Consider the following 19,831-nt stretch of genomic DNA (forward strand, 5'->3'; position numbering starts at 1 on the left):
TTGTTACCTTCCTTCCTCAGACAGGGGAACCAAGGCACAGCCTGAGAAGGTGATTTTTGTTCAGGGCCATTGAGCAGTCCAGTACTGGCACTGGGAATGAGTCCAGACAGCCTGATTATCCATCCACCTTCCAGTTCCTTCCCAAGGTACCTCCTCTAACTCAGTGGAAACTACCTGCCTACACCTCCACTGCAGGAAAATTGCATTTCACAAGGTACAGCCACCACCTCAGCATCTGTGAAGTGCCTTGAGAGCCGGTTGTTCAACTCTCCCATTACCCCTGCGGGGTGGGGAAGCACCAAGGTCTGCTCACTTTCGCGGGAGGGGAGAGGTGTGGCAATTCCAATCTCCCTGTCCACAGAGGGAACCTGCAGTGGAGGTGCCGAGTCTTTCTCAGTCCTAATCCAGTGCTTCAATTACACAGTTGTCCCATCTGGCACCAGCTGCAGTGTCATTGCCCCCGTCCTTTACGTCACTGTGTTCAGAGGACAGGGAATCCTCTGTGTGATGCATCCTGTCTGCCTGTCAGCCCTACCCCAGGGAAGGTGTGGTGCAATTCCAGCAGTCTCTCTCTCTTGCCCTTGCTCCTGGCCCTGCCCAGGTCCTCTTAGCCACTGTCTCATGAGCTGGGGGCTCCTGGCAGCTCTCAGTGCCCACTGAGGTTCCCCCAGGTTGGGAAATCCCCCATGCACCACCCCAAAGTGTTCTCCTGCCAATTGTGCCAGCACCAGAGCCGCTCACCTTGGCAACTGATACAACAACATGTGCCACATCTTGACCAAACCAAGCCTGTACTGTTGGGGAGGGAGGAGAGGACACAGTAACCAGTCATAGCCCAGCCAGTCCCCTCCACCAGCAGTTCTGGCCACAGTGGGCCATAAAGAGTCGATTATCTCTGTGGGCTTGAGCACATTCACCAATCACCTACTACCAGCTGCAGTGAAGGGCGGCCATGTCACAGCCTCCCTACTCAAATGTGATCTGAAAGTTCCCCACCAATTACGAAGGTGTTTTCATCCTTGACCTCTTTCAAGTTGCCTGTTCCTCACTCCACTGGATAAAGGAGAAAATCCACGTGGCTTCCTGCTGCTCCTCCCTAGCCAAGGTGGACTATTTCAGACTAAAGCTTTCCCTGTCAGCTTTGAGCCCTTTAGGCTTTGTTCTGGTTCTCCATGGGGAAGCTGCCAAGATGAATACAGCTCCAGGAATGGGTACTAAGGCAAGGGCTCCTACCTGAACAGGCTCTGCAATGTGCTGCTGATGCTGCTAGAGGAAAAACTGGCTTTCAAGCAGCAGAATGTGACTTTTGAGGATACAAGGAGAGCTCCTGGCACCTAAAAGGACTCAAACTCAGCTGCTGTCATCCATGAAGTGCATCTGCTTGCTTGCAGCTGAAGCAGAACAAAACTAATGGGAAGGGCTGTCCCTTGAAAAGGGCAAAGGCCTGAGGATGCAGACAGAGGTAATGTGGTCCTTGCTGAGTTCCTGCCAAGCTTCTGTGCTTAAGGGCAGCCTGTGCTCTGCCATGGGTGCTCAACACTGGGTGCTCAGTGTGAGCAGCCCACCTCCCAGGCTTCCACCCCAGGGTGCTTCCAGCTTGAGCTGGGTGTCCCAGACCATCATGTGCAAAAGGTCCCTGTGCAAGAAGCTGCTTCCCAGCAGGCACAGACAGTCTGGGAGATGCGGGGAGCTACATCGCTAAGTCCAGCTCTCCCCACACGTGCAGCCCATGTCCCTGACTGCCCATGTCCCCAGGACTGCCTGCAGCCACATCCTGGCAGCTCTAATCCCCAAGGACTGCGGCAATGGTGGCAGCCCTTGCCATGGCAACCATCACTGTGGCACCCAGCACCGTGGTTCCCCAGGGAATGTCCCTTCCCGTGTGCAGACAGGGCTGGAAAACAGCAGGGTCAAGGCAGGGATCCTGGTTGTAATCAAAACTGTTGTCTGCTCAGGGGGAGCTGTCTGAAAGCACCCAAAGGTTACCTTGGATAGCTGCCAGGATGCAGGGGTTGTGCAGTAATTTTGTATCCCCCAATAACTTCACCAGAGGCAAATAAAAGACAGGACCTGTAACCACTACTCCAGTGGGCATAAAAACATTGTCCTGCAGTTGTGCAATTACAGTAACACCACTGGAGGGAGTGACATTAGTGAGCCAGGTGTGTGAGCCAGCGCAGGGCTCACAGACCCTACAGGTTGTGTAAGAGCACGTCCAGGGCTGAATGGGATGTGCCACCTCTCTGTGCCAACCCAAAGCCCAGACTGCAAATCCTCTGCAGGATGCAGAGAGGTTCAGCCACTGAATGACTTGGCCTCTTGCCTTCCCTGACTTCTCCTCCCTAGACCTGGCCTGGTGCTCCCTGGGGATGCTACTGGAAAGGGAAGGAGTTTTTCCACCACTCACTGGGGTTCCAGGACTGTGGCTTCTCTCACACAGACCCGATCACTTTGGCGAGGAACTGTGCCAGGGACTGATCTCAGGCAGCTGCCATTGCCAGCTCAGTCTTTCCTTCATCTTCCCCCATCCTTAGCAATTTTCCTCCCGGAAATCCCCCAGGGCAAAGAGGAGAGGCCCCAGACAGACATGTGCACACCCCCTTAGGCCCCTGTTGTTTGGCCCCAATGGCATAAATCAGCCCTGGCAGAGCAGCGGGTGAGCAGTTTGGTGAAAGGCTGCAGGGGCAGCAGTACGTTTATTAGGTTCCCCCAGCACAGCTGGAAAAAATAAGGATCACAGAGAGGCTTTCAGGCACGTAACCCCCAAGCTGAGCCCCGCATTCAGTCCTGTCTGCTGATTTAATAAGAGATCAGCTTTCCCCACAGACCACATCTCCTGAATAGCCTTAAACCCTCCTGGTTAAAATGCTGCTTCAGCGAATCAATCCAAGATGGTTTTGTCCCTTTGATCAGCACAGCAGGCAATAAGTCACTGATGAAAATGTGTTTCACCTCTCTGGCTCCAACAGGCAATAGAAATGGAGACAACCCTCCCATCCTGAACTGCCTACTGAAAATCTTCCACTTCCTGGGCAAGCAGGAGGTGGCCAAAGGGATATACAATGTAGCACTGGAGGTCCTGTGGGACACACAGCTCAGCTGGCAGGTGCAGGTAAGTCCTGCTTGGGGCCAGCACAGTGTGCTGGGTGTCCAGAGGTGTGAGCAGATCCTGCAGGGATCCATCCTGTTCCTCCAGCCTCCCAGGCAGTCACAGCGCTTCTCCCAGACAGCATTTGCATTGCCTGTCTAATTGTGGTGGGAAACACGTAGGGCGAAATAATTGCCTGACAAAACCAGTGAAGGCTGGTCTGGGAGGGAAGTTGCTACCTGGCAGCCAGGAAATCTGGGCCAGATCCCAGCTCTGGCACTGAGCTGCTGAGGGACTTCCACAGGTCCTTCCAGGCACCTCACAGAACTGAGTCACCTGACAAATGCTGAGTCACCTCACAGAACTGGCTCAACTCTTTAATGACTTTAATGCTCCTAAATCATGCAAGAGCATCAAAAATGTGCTCTTTAACCCCTTGGTTTTGCCCACTTCCAGCCCCCTGTAAACAGGAGTGCACATGAGGATTTCCCATCATAGAAGAATTGTGAAGATTTCTTAAAATCACATCTTTAAATAAAATAAGGATTCATTCTTACTTTTCTATACTTAAACAGGATTATTTAACTCCTCACTGAAGTGAAATCTCCTCCTCTAGTGGAGTACTTTATTATGTGCTTACAGCTGCTCTCAGAGGTGTTTAACTCCCCGTGAGCTGAGGGAGGAGGCTGAAAAGTGCAGTGTGGAGGTCACCGGGTGCCAGGCAATGTCTGTCTGCCAGACTGGACAGCAGAAAGCTGAAATGAGATGAGAAAAAGGCTTTTGATTCTCAGCCCTCCTTCAGGCACTCTCCAAGTGGTTGTCTCTGAACACACTGGGACATGCTGCCCCGAAGACTGAGCCTGGAAGGGGGAGCAGATGGGCTTGTTGCTTTCAAGGATCCATTTTGTCCTGCTCTGCCTCTATTTATTATTTTTCACTATTACATGAGAGTGGTTGCTGTGTAACAACTCTTCCCGGTGGATGAAACTCCTGGACCAAGCCTGGAGTTTGACGTGGGTGATACCATTCCCAAACTGCAGCTCTTCAGGGACAAAGGGCTCACAACCCAGAAAACACTCGCCACTGAGTGCTGCAGGTGGGCGATCCAAGTGGGCAATGTGGCTCCGTGAGTTAGGAAAGATGAGAAATTCCCAGCCAACAGCTGCAGCTGGAACTGAGGTCGGTCTTCCACAACCATACTCTGGAGGTGACCAAGCCCTCCAGAGTCTTCATCTCCGGGAGAGGACAGAGCTGGTGAAGATGCTGTTTGAGATGATGGAGGTCGATTCTCCAGAGAGCAGGATGGACGAGCGGCCCCTATCCCTCTCAGCCAGCAGTGGCTGTCTCTCCCATGAGCCGTCAGGATCTTCTCAGTTTCCCAATTCCTTGTTAATTAAGACGGGTTTAATTAGGAATCCCGGCGGTGCCAGCCCCTGTCCCCGTCCCGCTCCACCGCCCGCCACTGCAGCTGCGCCGCCCGGCCGGCAGGGGACGCCCGCGCCCCGCCGGCGGAACCATAGAGTGCGGGGCGCCCCGCCCGCGTCCGGGGGCGCGTGAGAGTCCCCCACGTGAGAGGGAGGGGCTCCCATTGGCTGCGCCGGCGGGGCCGGGCGCGCGCGCCCGCGGGTGTAAGTGCGCGCGCGTGCACGTGCGAGTGTGTAAGAACACGGGTGTGTGTGAGAACACGTGTCGGCGTGCCCGTGCAGCACTCACGCATGCCTGTGTAGGGGTACCTGCACATCCCGGAAGGCGTGCAAGAGTGTGCACCCGGATGTGTGTGCAGGGGTGCGGGTGTGTGTGTGCACGCACACGTGTGTAGGTGTGCCCATGAGGCATTCACACGTGTCCGTGTCCATGTAGGTGTGCCTGTACACCTGGAAGGCATGCGGGGGGGGTGGTGGTGCTTTTGTGTGTGTGCATGCATGTGCGCATGTGTGCAGGTGTGCCCTTGCAGCGTTCCCACATATTCATGTAGGAATATCTGCATATCCCTGAAGGTGTGCAGGGTGTGTGTGTGTGTGAATGCATGTAGGTGTGCCTGTGCCGCACTCGTATCCATGAGGGCGTACCTGTACACCTCGAAGCTGTACACGTGTGTACACCTGGGTGCATGTGCACATGTATGCATGTGTGCAGGTGTGCCCATGATGCATTCACGTGTCTGTGTAACGGTACCTATATATCCCGAAAGGTGTGCGGGTGTGTGCACCTGGATGTGTGTGCAGCTGTGTGTGGTTACCTCTGTGCTCGGGTGCATGTGGGTGTCAGGGTGGCTGCAGACAGCAGCACATCCTGCAGTGTGTCCCAGCAGTGCTGCCCATGGGTGAGCACAGTCAGTGCTGACCCAGCTCTGTCCCACTCTCTGTCTGCAGGCTCCAGGCCCTCTCCGGCACTGCCATGGAGGCCTTGGTCAGAAGATGCTGTCTCCCGGTGCTGGGCGCCCACCAGCCCATCAGGCCCCGGTACAGCAGTGCCCTGGGCAGGCCCAGGTGGCTGCTGCTCTCGCAGCTCTTCCAGCCCCTGTCACTGCCGGTGGGCAGCGAGGGGGGGTGGGAGGGCCGGCCCGGGGAGCCCACCTGCCGCAGCCAGCGCCTGATGGTGCAAGGGGGGCTCATCCACCCTGCCAGCCCCGGCTGCTACTTTTACCTGCCGCCCACTGTGCGTGCCATGGAGAAGCTTGTCAGGGTGATGGACGAGGAGATGCAGGCCCTGGGTGGGCAGAAGCTGAACCTGCCCAGCCTGAGCTCAGCAGAGCCGTGGCGCGCCAGCGGCCGCTGGGACCAGATGGGGCCGGAGCTGTTCCGGCTCTTGGACCGGCACAACCACAGCTACTGCCTGGGCCCCACGCATGAGGAGGTGGTGACGGAGCTGGTGGCCTCTCAGAGCAACCTGTCCTACAAGCAGCTCCCGCTGCGCCTCTACCAGGTCACCAGGAAGTTTCGGGACGAGCCCAAGCCCCGCTTTGGGTTGCTGCGCAGCCGGGAGTTCTACATGAAGGACATGTACACCTTCGACGCCTCCGAGGAGGCGGCTTGGCACACCTACGACGAGGTGTGTGATGCCTATTGCCGCCTCCTCAGCCGCCTGGGCCTGCCCTTCGTCAAAGTGCAGGCAGCCACGGGCAGCATCGGCGGCACCACATCCCACGAGTTCCAGCTCCCAGCAGACATCGGCGAGGACAGGCTGGTGCTGTGCCCAGAGGGACATTTTGCGGCCAACGTGGAGACGTTAAATGGGGAGCAAACCTCTTGCCCCACGTGCGGGGAGAGGCTCACCGAGACCAAAGGGATTGAAGTGGGGCACACATTTTTTCTGGGCACCAAGTACTCCTCAGTCTTCAACGCTGTCTTCTCCTCCCCCGAGAACAAACCCCAGCTGGCACAGATGGGGTGCTATGGCCTGGGTGTCACACGTATCCTGGCGGCCTCCATCGAGGTGCTCTCCACAGAGGACAGCATCCGCTGGCCAAGCCTCATCGCGCCCTACCAGCTCTGCTTCATCCCCCCCAAGAGGGGCAGCAAGGAGGAGGAGGAGGGAGCGGCGCAGCTGGAGCAGGTGTATGACCACCTGGCCAAAGCGCTGCCCCACCTCGCCGGTGACTCAGTGCTGGATGACAGGACACAGCTGACCATTGGCAAAAGGCTGAAGGATGCCAACAAGCTGGGCTATCCCTACGTGATCATAGCTGGGAAGAGGGCTTGCGAGGACCCCCCGGTCTTTGAGGTTTGGAATCAGAATGCTGGCGAGGTTTTGTTCCTCACCAAGGAGGGTGTCATTGAGTTGCTGAGTAAAGTGCAAGTCCCTTAAATTCCTTGTCTCTGAATCTCTCATCTTTGCTGCACTAGGTTTATCTGAACAGCCCTGGTTCCTTTTCAAGGACGTGCAGGATGTTGGCGATGGCTCTGGGTGAGCAGAGACAAATCCAGCTCATGTTAGAGCCAGCCGTGGTGTCTTGCAACTGTGCTGGGTGCTGAGATTGAGCAGCAGTCAGCCTGCATTCCCCCCACAGGACTGAGGATGTTCTTCCTTCTGGGTACAGGTCCCTGCAAGCTGCTTTTACCAGCACATGTAGCCTTGCGTGGCTGTGGGAGCACTGGCAGGGTCATCCCCTCGCTGCCCAGCTGGGGCTGACAGGCTGGCCAGGCCTCTTTTGAGCACACACAAGGCTGGGGCTGCAGAGGGGGATGGGAGAGCTCCCTTCACCCTTTTTATGTGCCAAGTTCTCAGCACAAGGGATTTTAAGAGGGAGAGAAAGGAAACCCTTTCTTCTGTGTATTCTCTTTGGAGATACACAGGATCCATGAGGGTGGAGGTTGCACGTGCCAGGTCCGGGGGCTCCCATGAGGAACAGCATGCTGCCATCCCAGCGGCTCTGACTGGTGCCATCACCCCATGAGCCTCTCCTGGGGAGTTCCTTGGAGGGAATCACTTTGCCCTGTCCTGCAGCTCCAGGGTCATGAGAGATCATGAGCAACAGCAATGCCCCTGTCATAGAATCATGGAATTGGTTAGGTTGGAAAAGACCTTTAAGATCACTGAGTTCAACCATTAACTCAGCATTGCCAAGCCCACCACTAACCCATGTCCCCACGTGCCACGTCCTCATGTCCATTAAGTCCCTTCAGGGATGGTGATTCCACCACTGCCCTGAGCAGCCTGTTCCAATGCCTGACAACCCTTTCAGTGAAGAAAATTTCCCTAATATCCAATCTAAACCTCCTCTGGTGGAGCTTCAGGCCGTTTCCTCTTGTCCTGTCACTTGTTACAAGGGAGAAGAGACCAACTCCCACCTGGCTACAACCTCCTTTCAGGGAGTTGTAGAGAGCAAGAAGGTCCCCCCTGAGCCTCCTTTTCTCCAGGGTGAGTCCCCCCCAGCTCCCTCAGCCACTCCTGGTGCTCCAGACACTTCCCCAGCTCTCCACGTGCTGCCGGCCAGGGCGATCACCTCGGCCTCCTCCCGTTTGTTCCAGGGCAGCTCCTCCTGCCATCCATCCCCAAGGGAGGTGCCACCTAAAGGTGCAGGGGAGAGCGGGGCTGAAGTGGGGGGCGATCGCATGGAGCAGGGGGCGGTCGGAAGGAACAGGGGGCAGTCGGATGGAGCAGGGGGCGGTCGGATGGAACAGGGGGCGATCGGATGCCGGGGCGGTCGGAAGCGGCGGGGCCGGGCCTGAGGCGGCGGGGGCGGTCGCAGGCGGGGCCAGGCGGCAGCACGATGGCGGAGGACGGGCAGGGCGGCGGGTCCGGGGTGTCGGGGCCGCCGCGGTACCGGGGCGCGCTGCACCCCGACACGTGGGAGCAGGTGAGGCGGTGGGGCCGGGGGGGCCGAGCCGAGCTGAGCTGAGCTAAGGGCGGCCTGTGTGTGTGTCCATGTGTGTCCATGTGTGTCCATGTGTGTCCGTGCCCATCCATCCGCAGGAGCTGGAGGCCATCCCCATGTTCATGAAGCGCTGCCCGGCCGACATCGACGCGTCGCGGCAGCCCGAGCTCGCCTGCCTGCAGTCACTGCTCTTCGACGAGGAGCAGAGCCCCGCAGGTGGGCACCGCGCGGGGGTGCTGGACATGTTCTGGGGGTGCCCCCGCTCAGACCCTGACACCCCTCCATCCCCGCAGAGCTGGCCAGGATGTACAAGAACGAAGGGAACGAGTACTTCAAGGAGAAGGACTACGGGAGGGCGGTCGCCGCCTACTCCGAGGGGCTGCGGAAGAAGTGCGAGGACCCCGAGCTGAACGCGGTGCTGCTCACGAACCGGGGGGCCGCACACTTCCACCTGGGTGAGGGACCTGTGCCAGCTCCCCAGAGCTGCTTTTCCTCTCCATTTTCCTTCTTTTCTTTTTTTTTTTTTTTTTTTTTGTAATACAACAGACTAAGTAGCTTATTCAGGAGAAAAAGGCACCTGAAGACCTGGCTCACTTCAAAGCATGGCTGCGTGTAGGGTTTGTGCTCTGTTCATTGCAACTATAACCTGCTGCTTGAGCCCTGGCTCCAGGAAAGGGTAAAGCCAGTGGGTTTTACAATCATAGAATGGTTTGAGTTGGAAGAGACTTTTTAAGAACATCTAGTCCAATCCCTCTGCAATGAGCAGCGACATCTTCAACTACATCAGGTTGCTCAGAGCCCCATCCAACCTGGCCTTGAATGTTTCCAGGGATCCAGGGATGTGGTTTCTACCACATCTCTGGGCAACCTGTACCAGTGCCTGACCACCCTCATTGTAAAAAATGTCTTTCTTCCTTATGTCTAGTCTAAGTCTACCCTCATTTAGTTTAAAACCATTACTCTTTTTTCTGTGCAACAGGCTATGCTAAAAAGTTTGTCCTCATCTTTCTTGTAGGCCCCCTTTAAGTACTGAAAGGGTGCACTAAGGTCTACCCAGAGTCTTCTCTTCTCCAGGCTGAACTACCCCAACTCTCTCAGCCTGGTTTTATAGGAGAGGTGCTCCAGCCCTGTCATCATTTTTGTGGCCTGCTCTGGACCCAACATGTCCATGTCTTTCCTGTGCTGAGAACCCCAGAGCTGGATGCAGCACTCCAGGTGGAATCTCATGAGAGCAGAGTAGAGGGGCAGAATCTCCTCCCTCCACCTGCTGCCAATGCTGCTTTTGATGCAGCCCAGGACATGGTTGGCTTTCTGGGCTCCATGTGCTTTAGCACAACTTCTAGGAGGATCTATTCCATGATCTTCCCGGGCACAGAGGTGAGGCTAAGAGGTTGGTAGTTCCCAGGGTCCTCCTTTCTATCTCTTTTAAAAATTGGTGCAAAGTTTCCCTTTTTCCGGTCAGCTGGGACTTTACTTGACTGCCATGACTTTTCAAATATCATGGAGAGTGACTTGGCAACTACATCAGCCAATTCCCTCAGGACCCTGAGATGCATCTTGTCAGGTCCCATGGACTTACATATGTCCAGGTTCCTCAGGTGGTCACAAAGCTGATCTCTTACAGCTACCACCCATTCTACCAACAGTATCTGCACAGCAGGGAAGGTGTTCTTGGCTTTTTAATGCTGTTGTGTGTTGCAGTAGGGCAATGTTACTTATCCCTCACCTGTGTTTGATCCCTGTCCTTTCACTTCTTGCCCCCAGGTTACTCCTTTTTGTCGTCCTCTCACCTCGCAGCAATTATAGAAACAGTGAATTATAGGGTCTCTGCATAAACTGTTTTGTCACCTTGGTGTCTGGTTGGATTTTAAATATAAATGCAAGGTTCTGAGCAGTTTTACTTGCTTTGTAGGTAACTACCGTTCTGCTCTCAATGACGCCACCCAAGCCAAGAAGCTAAAGCCGACCCATCTCAAAGCAATCATAAGAGGTAAGAGTTAAAGGTCATGTTGCTTCACAGAGTGTAAGAAACATGGTTCCGAAACACTTGGCACATGTTAGCTTCACTTATTGTAGTGTTAATGTTACAAGCCCTGAAACAGACTGTTGTTAGATGTTGCTTTGTTTCCTTGCACGTTCCTGTGCGTTTAATAATTGTGTTTATAAATCTTCAATTACTTTGAGTGGGGATCATACTTTGTTTCTGGACAGAATTCATTTCAGAAAGGTAAAGCAGTTACTGTAAGAGATCTCTTCACTTGTTTTGTTATTGGTGTTTCTCCATGAAAAGAGCAGTGGGTTTTGCTTTGGATTTTCAGTAAAAATAGTATCCTTTGCTCTCCAGTTTCTCTATCTGTCAAAAAGGTACTGATCCTGTTTCTGTATAGCACAACCTACTTTTCCTGTTTTCCATAATACTAGTTTTTGGGGTTTGGTTGTGTTTTTTCCCCAACATTTCTCACTCTATGGAAATCCCCCTTTTAATTTTTCCTTACAAGACAAATACTGAAATGTTAATTATGATAACATTTTGCTTGTAACAGATACTTCTAGAATAATTCTTATAATTTCTGTGGCCAGATGAGCAAATAATACAAGAACTGATGAAATATTTTAGATTTTCTTCTCAGCTGACCTGCTGGAAATCTGTGATTGAACTTGACCATGCAAGACAAAAAAGACTAATGCAAAAGCACCAGGCCTAATGCTGTCTTTATAACCATCACTTTGGGTAGTAATTTTACACTGACTCCAGACTTAAAATCTTAATCCTTCCAGGAGCTCTCTGTCACATGGAGCTGAAGAATTTCTCTGAAGCAATAGCATGGTGTGAGGAGGGCTTGCAAATAGATTCAACAGAGAAAAAGCTGCTGGAAACCAGAGTTAAAGCTGACAAGTTAAAGGTAAATATGAAGGCAGTCTGGCATCTGCAGTGCTTGTCTTCTGCTTTGTGTCAGGAATCACTTTGGGGTCCTTGGTTGAAGAGTGCTCCACACAGGTTTCTATGTAGTGTATTATCCACACAGAGAATTGAGTGGTGGTTCTATGTGGTGTGTGTTGAGCTGTGTAGGAGAAGGAGCTGGAGAGGACCCTTCTGGAGACCCAGACTGATTTCTCCACCCCTTGACAGGGTAGAGCAGTGATGAGCATTGACTTGCTCTGTGTGACCATGGTGCAACCTTTTCTTACATGTAGCGAGCTGAGGAGCGGGATGCAAGGAAAGCAAAGGTGATGGAGAAGAAAGAGAAGTGTCAAAGGGAAATCTTGCTTGCAGCAATAAAGGTGGGTCACTGAGAGGGGCTGGCTTTGTGTGGTTTGGGATTTTTTTTAAGAGCCCTCTTGTTTGTCTCTAAAAGTTTGTTCTTTTGCTTTTGAGGGGCTTTTGAGGGCTAGAAAAAAAAAATGAGTTAAAACCATAATTCTCTTTATCTCTGTGACTGCAGCTTCCAGGTTTCTACATTTCAGGTAACAACTAATGCAAAATACAAACCCAGTGTTAGGAGATGGACTGAACTTTGTGAGTGCTCTGGCTGCTGGGCTGTAGCATCACACTAGCACAAGGAACCTTGCTTTCTTTGCTGCCCATTGGCTTTACTTCAGTGGAAGGATAGAAAATAACCATTCAATAGGGTGGAGGGAGGGAATCAATCCAGGATCCTCTCCTACCTCATCAAATGTTTGGGCTACATTAAAATATTTTGGGCTATTATATAAAGTCAGATTTCCAAGGAAAAGGCTGAGCTTTTTTCAGTTTTTGAAACAGTGGATGCTGTCAGGAGCTGGTGTGTGTAGTTGCACCCTGAAGTGATGCCTGCAAGGTCCCAAAGAAAAGGATTTTAGATGCATCCCTTTCCACACATTTTCTCAGGCTCTTCTCTCAGTGTGTGGGCTCCTCTTGATTGCCACCTCTCCTCATCCATTCCATGAGGTGTCTGGATACCTGGCTGAGGTTCTGGATTCTATTGGGAAGACCAGTCCCCTGAGTCTGATGCTATGGGAAGGCTTTTGATGGCATGTTTTAGAGCTGACTCATTAATAAGAACAACACAATTTGGCTTTTTACTGACTGCTGATTTTTTGCTCTTATTCTCCCTGCCATATCTGTTTGGCTTTTGGTTGTTTTTTTAGTTTTTTCCCTCCCTCCCCTCCAGGAAAGAAATATCAAGCTTGTTCTTGAGCCTTCAAATGAAGAAGAGGAAATATCGGATGGCCTGGCTGAGATATCCTTAGATGGGTTCCACTCTGACAATGCCACGGGGGCAAAGGTGCACTTAGATGCTGATGGCAACCTGCACTGGCCTGTCCTCTTTCTGTACCCTGAGCACGAGCAGACAGATTTCACTGTGGCTTTTCATGAGAACTCCAGGTAAATGCACTGTCAGCAGAACTCTTGCATAAGGGAGGTGTTTGAGCAGATGAGAACAGACAGCAAGTGAAACACTGCCATGCTGATGAAGTTGTTCTGGATTTCTAATTGCAGAGCTGACCCTTCTTTTCAGCAGGAGGTTGCACTAGATGGCCTTCTGAGGTCCTCTCCAACCTGAACTATTCTATGATTTATATAAATTTATAGCCCAGGCAAACACATTTTGCCAGGGTGATTAAAGGGGCTTGCAGTGCAAGCTTAGACCTGTAATTAATTAATGGCCAGTAATATCTGTGACCCATCTGCACTTGTGGATTCTAGAGGTTCATTAAGGTGCTGTTTCAAAGCCCATCAAATATGGGGTCTCAGAACAACAAATTAAAAATTACTAAAATCATTAAAAGCTCAAAAATCATTAAAAGCTTCCAAAAGGGACCTGTCATAACCACCAGTGACCCCACAGTTCTCCTTAGGGCTTTCTGCAGGCCTGTCTGAACTGCTGCAGACCTTTCAGACTATAAGCAAGTGACTGGCAAGGTGGGAATTCTACTTCTCTTGATATTAATTTCTATTTCTGATCTTACAATGTTAAACAACCTTGGAATTTGTAACTTCTTTTTTTTTCTGGAATACATATTCCTCAGATCTCTTACTAAGTTTGGAACTTAAAATATAGTGCAAGCAGGTTAGTAAAGTTATAGTACTTACATGATGGTGTTCACTACGCCTTTTCATGACCAAAGGAAGTGGAAATGGATTTTAGAACAAATTGGCCTCCAACACTCCTCAAGTACCAAAATAAACAAGCCTCTGACACACAAACAGATTCTCATCACTCTGATGGAACCAAGTAGAAGGAAAATCCATTTTAGTCAAAAAGCAAGGTGTTTATTTTGACATCTTTTTCAGTGTGAAAATGTAAAGTTAAAAATAGTTTGTTGTTGCACTGCTCAAATTTGAAACCAATAGCCTGAGTCACAATGTGGCCTTGGATTCACTGGGAAAGTGGTGAGTTTGAAGGGAAGAAACTATTAGTGATCTAAACTTACTTTCAAGTTTGTTGTCTAATTTGCTAATGTATTTTTACCATCATTCAAATGCAAGTGCACAAATGATAGAAGCTGAACAGTCTGTCTAAGCTCACCAAGTGTATTTTGGCTTTCAGGTTTATTGATCATTTAATGGTGATGTTTGCTGAGTTACCTCCTTGGGATCTAGAAAGAAAATACCTTCCCAGCAACCTTGAGGTGAAAAGTTTGACTTTCCTTCAATTTCAGGATTGTTGTGTTGTGGGTTTGTTTGGGTTTTTTTTTTCTGGAGTGAGAAAATACACAGCTTAAAGGGTTTGATTTGTTTACTTGTTTACCATTCACAGATGTGAAACAAGGATCTGGAGAGCTACATTCACTTATAAACACAAATATTTACCAGGTGTGCTGACAGAAGTCACTAATGCAAATTAAAGTTCTTTTGTCTTCCACTTACATTGTATTTGATAGAAAGTGTTCAGAGATGTTGCTAGATTCCATCTTTGTAATGATCATTAAGATTTAGGCCATCAAGCTGATAGGCTGCCTGGTTTTTTAACTGCATTGTGAAATTGCTGAATACAAATGAGAAAATATTATTTAAAAAATAGTTTATTTTCAGAACTAACTCGAGATACCTAAGCACATAATCACATCAAGGTAATATATCTCTATTAACACTTTAGCAAAGGTAGGTTGTGAGTTGGTTGTGGCTGCAGTAGGTTTTGAGAACTTTTCTGAAATGGTTCATAGAAGGATACAGATGTTTATTATTCATTTTTCACTTCACTGTCATCTGTGCCAGGCAGCAGCACAACCCTTTGTACAGTGAGCAGACAGGTCCAAAAAAACAGTAATTGTGTACTTTTCCAGATTAAAATCCATGTGTATTTACAGTCTAAGACACCGTTGCTGGATTTGAATCTCTTAAATCAACTCTATTTTGTTCAAATACCTTTAAAACTGCGCAATTTATTTCATAACATTGCTGCATTTCACCTGTTAAAAAGCAGCCCTTAGGTTTAGATTGCTTCTCTGTAAAGCACAGGAACAGCCAGTGTATTTTGCCTTCCTGCTGCTACTGCCAGAAGCTAAGCTGGTTTATACAGGAAAGACTTTGAATTTGCACAAATCAGTTTCTTCATCACTGAATTTAGCACCTGACACAGTGGACTCAAGCTACAGAGGTTTGATAAACCTCTGGTTGATAATGGTGTGCTCTTACTAAACTGTTGAAAGCCCAGTACTTTCCCTCATGTACCTTAGGCATTTAATTATCCTCCAAAACCTTTTTCAGCTCTATTTTGAAGATGAAGAAAGAAATGAAATGTACGAGGTGAACCCAGAACACACATTACTACAAGTGCTGCAGCACAAAAGGTGAGGCTGTCCAAAGAAAGAAAGGCAAAAAGTATGAGCTTTGGGTTTTAAGTCCAGTTTGTTCTTTATTAGTTCTAAGTCTTCTCTGATTTGATAGTTCTTGGTCTTAAAGGTATGAGGCAGTAAGGCTGCATGGATTTTGTGCCTGGCTTTAGTGACTTACATAAGTTTTTGCCCCCCAAAAAATGAACAACTCTTTCCAGGTCTGGATGGAGATGGGAAGGGGAGCTGGGCACAGCTGAGTAGCGCAAAAGGGCTGTTCCAGATCCCATCTGCACAGTACTACTTTAAAAAAAAAAAAAAAGGCAGCAGCTTATAAAGAGCACGTTGAAGGTTAACAATGCTCTCACTGTTCATAATGCTGTGCGAGCAGCCTCCGACACAGCATGCAGCACTGTTCCCCAGTGAAACTGGCTTTAAAGTGTTGTGCAGTTACTGAGAGAGAAGAATTTGCTGTTTGTAAAGCCAAAAAGTTATTGTGGAGCCTGTGCTGTTAAGTTGCACCATCTTGTAGCTGGAGGAAGCTGCTGCACAGTGCGGGCTGTCACAGTGGGAGCGGGATCTCGGTCACTGCCACAGGCTCTGGCCGAGCTGTCATTCTGTAAAACTCAGCAGCGTGCACAAGCCCTCAGATTTCAGGCTGTAAGGGCAGTTGCAAGAGAGACCTCCTTCCAGAGGGAGAATAACAGCTGCTTTAATTAAAAGTAGCTGTTGGAAGAGGAGTTGACTCATAAAATGCTCCTCCTCAGATGTGCTTAGCCCCAGCTCCAAGAGGCTCTGCTAATCAGCACAAAACCTCATCACTGGCCTTTGGGAGGGTCAGTCTTTATGGAGCAGGGTGGAAGTCACTCACTTTGCAGGACACTTGGCCAGCGACAAGGAAGCAAAGGACTCCTTTTAATCTTTGCAGGTATTTTGTAAAGGCCGGGACTCCAACAGTTTTGGTATTTGCGAAGCGTTCTCCTTTCTCTAAGAAATACTTCTCTGGTAAGAAGGTGCATCGACTGTAATGAGCAAGAGTGAAACAAGGAATCCTGTGCAAGAGGTTGCTGTTCATTAGCCCAGCTACAGGCTGCAAACTTCTGCTTGAACAAAAATACCTTGCACACTTCAGGGAAGAGAAATAATCTTGGCACATGGGGAAACTTCCAAGAAAGCAGCACAGGAGAATGAAGGGCTTACATGAGGGGATTATTTGTTTAAAAAGAAACCCAGCTGGCTTGCAGAAGGTCTCCTCTATGATAGGCTGCATGTGGTTTTGAAATAAACCTGATGCAGTGCCAAACACTGGCTGTGGTTTCAGCAACAGCAGCTGGGAACGTAGTTCCTTACCTGTGAAGAATCACAGATTTCCTCGGAGGTGGGCTGTAGTTGCTGGGGTTTAACAGCAGTGGGCTGGGGCAATACCTGCCTGTTGCAGCGGGGTGGATGCAATCAAGTCCCTGCCTGGGATCCAGCAGCTGCTGTTTTGTCACTGCTTGGCTCTGCTGCTGGCCAAGGTACAGCAGAGTTCCTGATTTGGAGCAGTGTTTTACTGACCCTTTTGCTACTGTACTGATTGTCCTACAGAACCTGGAATAAACATGGCTATTTTAACTAGATTGACTTTTGCCTAATGAATGAGACAATATTTTTTCTCACCTCATGAAATACTGGAAGAGAACGGCAAACAGTAATTGTAAACACCAACGTAACAGCCTTATCCATTACACTAACTGATACAGCCAACATACAGGGCTTGTGTATTAGCTTTCAGCTTTTAATTAAAAGTAATTCTAAATCTCTCATTTCTTTCTCTTCTGCAGTCTCTCTGTGACTGCAGAAATACACTGCAGCTTTAGACGCAGCTAATGCAGAGGGCATTAGAAAGCTGTTCAGCCATAAACACTCCTGCTTAGATCATGGAGGCTGCCTTCAGACAGATTCAGAGAAAGCATTTCCATTTTACTATTCCTGAATTTCCGCACCATGCACAAATACAGTAAGAGTATCTCCACCTGAGGATGCTGCAATTTAATCTCCAAACCTCAGGGTTACTACACAGCAAGGCAGCAGGATGGCTCCCTTCTCACAGTATGTTGGTTCTGGCCAGGCAGCCATCAATCGCCTCACAGTGTCCTGCCCTCACAGGGCAGAGAGTTTGGCAGCTAGGTGGTACAGGCTCAGGCCATTGCACACAATGCAGCAGAGGTTGCAGAGGGAGGACAGAGCATGGTAGAGGGCGAACTGCCGGCACAGCTGCCTGTAGCTGGGGTTGGAGGCTCGCAGGTTTCTGCGGGACTCGCTGGCCACCAGCCCGACCTCCTGCCCGAGGCCGTGGCTGCGCTCCACGAGGTGCAGGTCTGCCACGATGTCGGATGTGACGTGCCCGAACCACTGTGTGTTCAGCACAGAAGCAGCGATGCAAATGAAGAAGAGGATGATCTGCGGGGGAGCAAAGCCCACTGTGAACATCCCGCACGTGTTGTGGGTTAAATTTCTCCCCCAGCCGCTCTCGCACACAAGGCTCGCTGCAATCTGGGTGCTAACTGGCTTCTTTAACCAGAGCCACATGTGGAGCTCACATCGTGTGCAAACCAGCCTCAGTGGAGCAGAGCAGGGCAGGACCCTGCAGAGGAAGGGGTTTGGGCTCAGGCAGCTCGTGTTTGAGAGGGGGAGGCGGCTACCTGGGTCGTGTGTTCCTCGCTGAGCCGCTTGCTGGGGTGGCACATGGCAAACAGAGTCAGGTTGAGGAAGGCACAAGTGGAGCTGATGTGGAAGTAGTAGGGGAAGAGCTCGCGCTGGATGGAGCCAAAGGTGTGGCGAGGGAGGCGTCTGCTCATCACAAACCCTACAAGGGGGGGAGAGCAGGTAGGTCCTGGGGCAAAGCCCCCTGCCCTGGGCCTCCCACCTGGGCAGAGAGCCACAGCAGTGCACACAGACCCCAACCTACCGGCCACGAAGGTCACCCAGATCTGCATTCCCCAGGAGGTGGAGAGGAAAAGCAGGTGCAGCAGTTTGATGGTGTTGGAGGGCTCTGTGTCAGTCGGCATGGTGTCCTGGATGGGGACAGGTCCCTCCATGTCAGCCAAGACACCTCCAAATTCAGTGCTGAGCTGCAGTTACTGCTCTCACCTTGCTGGACGCAGGGCAAATGCAGTTCAGGTTCACAAACCCGCTTACTCAGGAATAGCTTTGGAGCTGGCACAGCCCTTCCCAGCCCCCCCACCACACACCCAACAGGGCTGCAAACCCAGAGCTCAAACGCCTCGTATGTTAGGGGCAGGGCCCTGCGTCAGCACCTGGGAACCGGCTGGTTTGGGTGGACTTTTGGCAAAGTCCAGCCAACGCCCCAGCTGACCCCTGGCAGCAGGAACAAGCAGAAAGTCAATAAAAAGGGGAAGAGAAAAGCCCTGACAAATATGCCTGCCCGTGCTGTGAGCATCAAAGAGGCCCTTTGGTCAGGGGGAAGCCCCCCCTGCTTAAAAGCAGCAACAGCTTCTGCACTTTTTAACCAAAAAAGCCTGGGGGCTTGAAGGAGCAGGGACGCTCCCAGGCACACCCCACTGCCCCAGACCCCGCACAGCACGAGAGCACAAGCAGCAGTGGGTGGAGGGAGGCTTTGAAGGAGCTGCCTGATCCACTACAAGGAGCACTTTGGAAATTAATTAAAACAAAGCTGCTAGGAGTAGCCCATCAATACTGCTGCCTGCAGAATTCTTTCTCCTCCCCTCATCCGGTCGCCTCAGGGCATGAATTACAGCAGGGATAGCCTTAAAAGAGACGCTGCCTTCTAATTCCATCCCACTCCCCCTGCAAAATGGATAAATATACACTGTATTATGATATATTAATTCCATGTATTTATTTAGGCATCTATAAAATCAGGTCCTTAAACCTTCTCATGATGGCAGTGTACTGGAGAAGGCACTTGGATGCCACCTGGAGTGTTGGCCTGTAAATTCCCATCTGTCTTCATGGTCTTTTCTTTTCCAAAAGCTTCTTGGAATTTTTGGGATGCTTTCCTGCTCCATACTTCAGCAGCCCTGTCCACTGCAGGATGGCAGGGGCCCAGGGAAGGCAGTCTGGTGAGGCTTTTTTCATTGCATCATCCTGGACAGGAAGGCAGTGATGGGCGCTGTGATGGGCAGCTGCCATGGAGCCCTGATGCTCTCGAGGTCCCAGATCTGCCTCCCCAAATCGTTTGTCTCCATGCAGGAATTAGCAGCTGAGGGCACCGAGGCAGCTGGGTGTTTTCGTGCAAAGAAGTCACATCTGGGAAGGTTGTTCAGAGAAGGGGAGTAACTCCCCTTTTTTTAAGCGAATTAAAAAAATGGTGATTGATTGCTGATTTGGCCCTGGAGTGGTGGATTTGGTGAGGAGGGCTCTGGGAAAGGCTGGTAAGGGCAGGTTGCTCTGAATACACCCACTAGTAGGTCTCTCCTCCCTTGGGAACTGGCTGTGGGATTAGGCAGTGGAGCTGGGTGCTCCAGGGATGCTCCAAGCCACGCAGTCCTGCTGTCCATGCTCCCCTATGCCTGAGGGCCAGCAGGTGCTACAGGACTGCAATTTTCTTCCAAATGTACATAAACCGTGAGACATTTCACACCATTGCAGTGCTCTGTCACACCCCCAGGTCGCTCCTGCTCTATCACCCTGCATCCCCAGGGACC

At 50.8% G+C, this 19,831-nt stretch overlaps 3 protein-coding genes across 5 annotated transcripts; 2 read left to right on the top strand and 1 right to left on the bottom strand.

Moving 5' to 3' along the window:
- The first annotated feature begins 4,691 nt into the window (after positions 1-4,691).
- PARS2 (prolyl-tRNA synthetase 2, mitochondrial) lies at positions 4,692-6,896 on the top strand. The gene is made up of 2 exons (XM_027698986.1): positions 4,692-4,716; positions 5,461-6,896. Exon 2 carries the CDS (start codon positions 5,486-5,488, stop codon positions 6,893-6,895), a length of 1,410 nt encoding a protein of 469 aa, XP_027554787.1. The 5' UTR covers positions 4,692-4,716; positions 5,461-5,485; the 3' UTR covers position 6,896.
- Positions 6,897-8,292: 1,396 nt separating this feature from the next.
- TTC4 (tetratricopeptide repeat domain 4) lies at positions 8,293-16,780 on the top strand. Of its 2 annotated transcripts, XM_027698952.1 has the most exons (10): positions 8,293-8,387; positions 8,504-8,621; positions 8,699-8,860; positions 10,318-10,395; positions 11,184-11,308; positions 11,601-11,687; positions 12,557-12,771; positions 13,937-14,018; positions 15,097-15,179; positions 16,090-16,780. In XM_027698952.1, the coding sequence occupies exons 1-10, from the start codon at positions 8,301-8,303 to the stop codon at positions 16,187-16,189; spliced, it is 1,137 nt and encodes a 378-aa protein (XP_027554753.1). In that variant the 5' UTR covers positions 8,293-8,300; the 3' UTR covers positions 16,190-16,780. The 2 variants fall into 2 exon arrangements, with proteins under 2 accessions (XP_027554753.1, XP_027554754.1); XM_027698953.1 differs by lacking the exon at positions 13,937-14,018 and having other exon boundaries at positions 16,090-16,202.
- Positions 16,781-17,102: 322 nt separating this feature from the next.
- On the bottom strand, positions 17,103-18,451 carry TMEM205 (transmembrane protein 205). 2 transcript variants are annotated; one of them, XM_027698955.1, is made up of 4 exons: positions 18,294-18,451; positions 18,112-18,217; positions 17,846-18,009; positions 17,103-17,603 (listed from the first exon to the last, which is right to left on the bottom strand). In XM_027698955.1, exons 2-4 carry the CDS (start codon positions 18,209-18,211, stop codon positions 17,304-17,306), a joined length of 564 nt encoding a protein of 187 aa, XP_027554756.1. In that variant the 5' UTR covers positions 18,212-18,217; positions 18,294-18,451; the 3' UTR covers positions 17,103-17,303. The 2 variants fall into 2 exon arrangements, with proteins under 2 accessions (XP_027554756.1, XP_027554755.1); XM_027698954.1 differs by having other exon boundaries at positions 18,112-18,448.
- Between the last annotated feature and the right edge of the window lie 1,380 nt (positions 18,452-19,831).

Source organism: Neopelma chrysocephalum, unplaced genomic scaffold, assembly GCF_003984885.1.
Source record: "Neopelma chrysocephalum unplaced genomic scaffold, ASM398488v2 Primary Assembly neopelma1_135, whole genome shotgun sequence".
In the NCBI taxonomy this organism is placed as follows: Eukaryota; Metazoa; Chordata; class Aves; order Passeriformes; family Pipridae; genus Neopelma; species Neopelma chrysocephalum.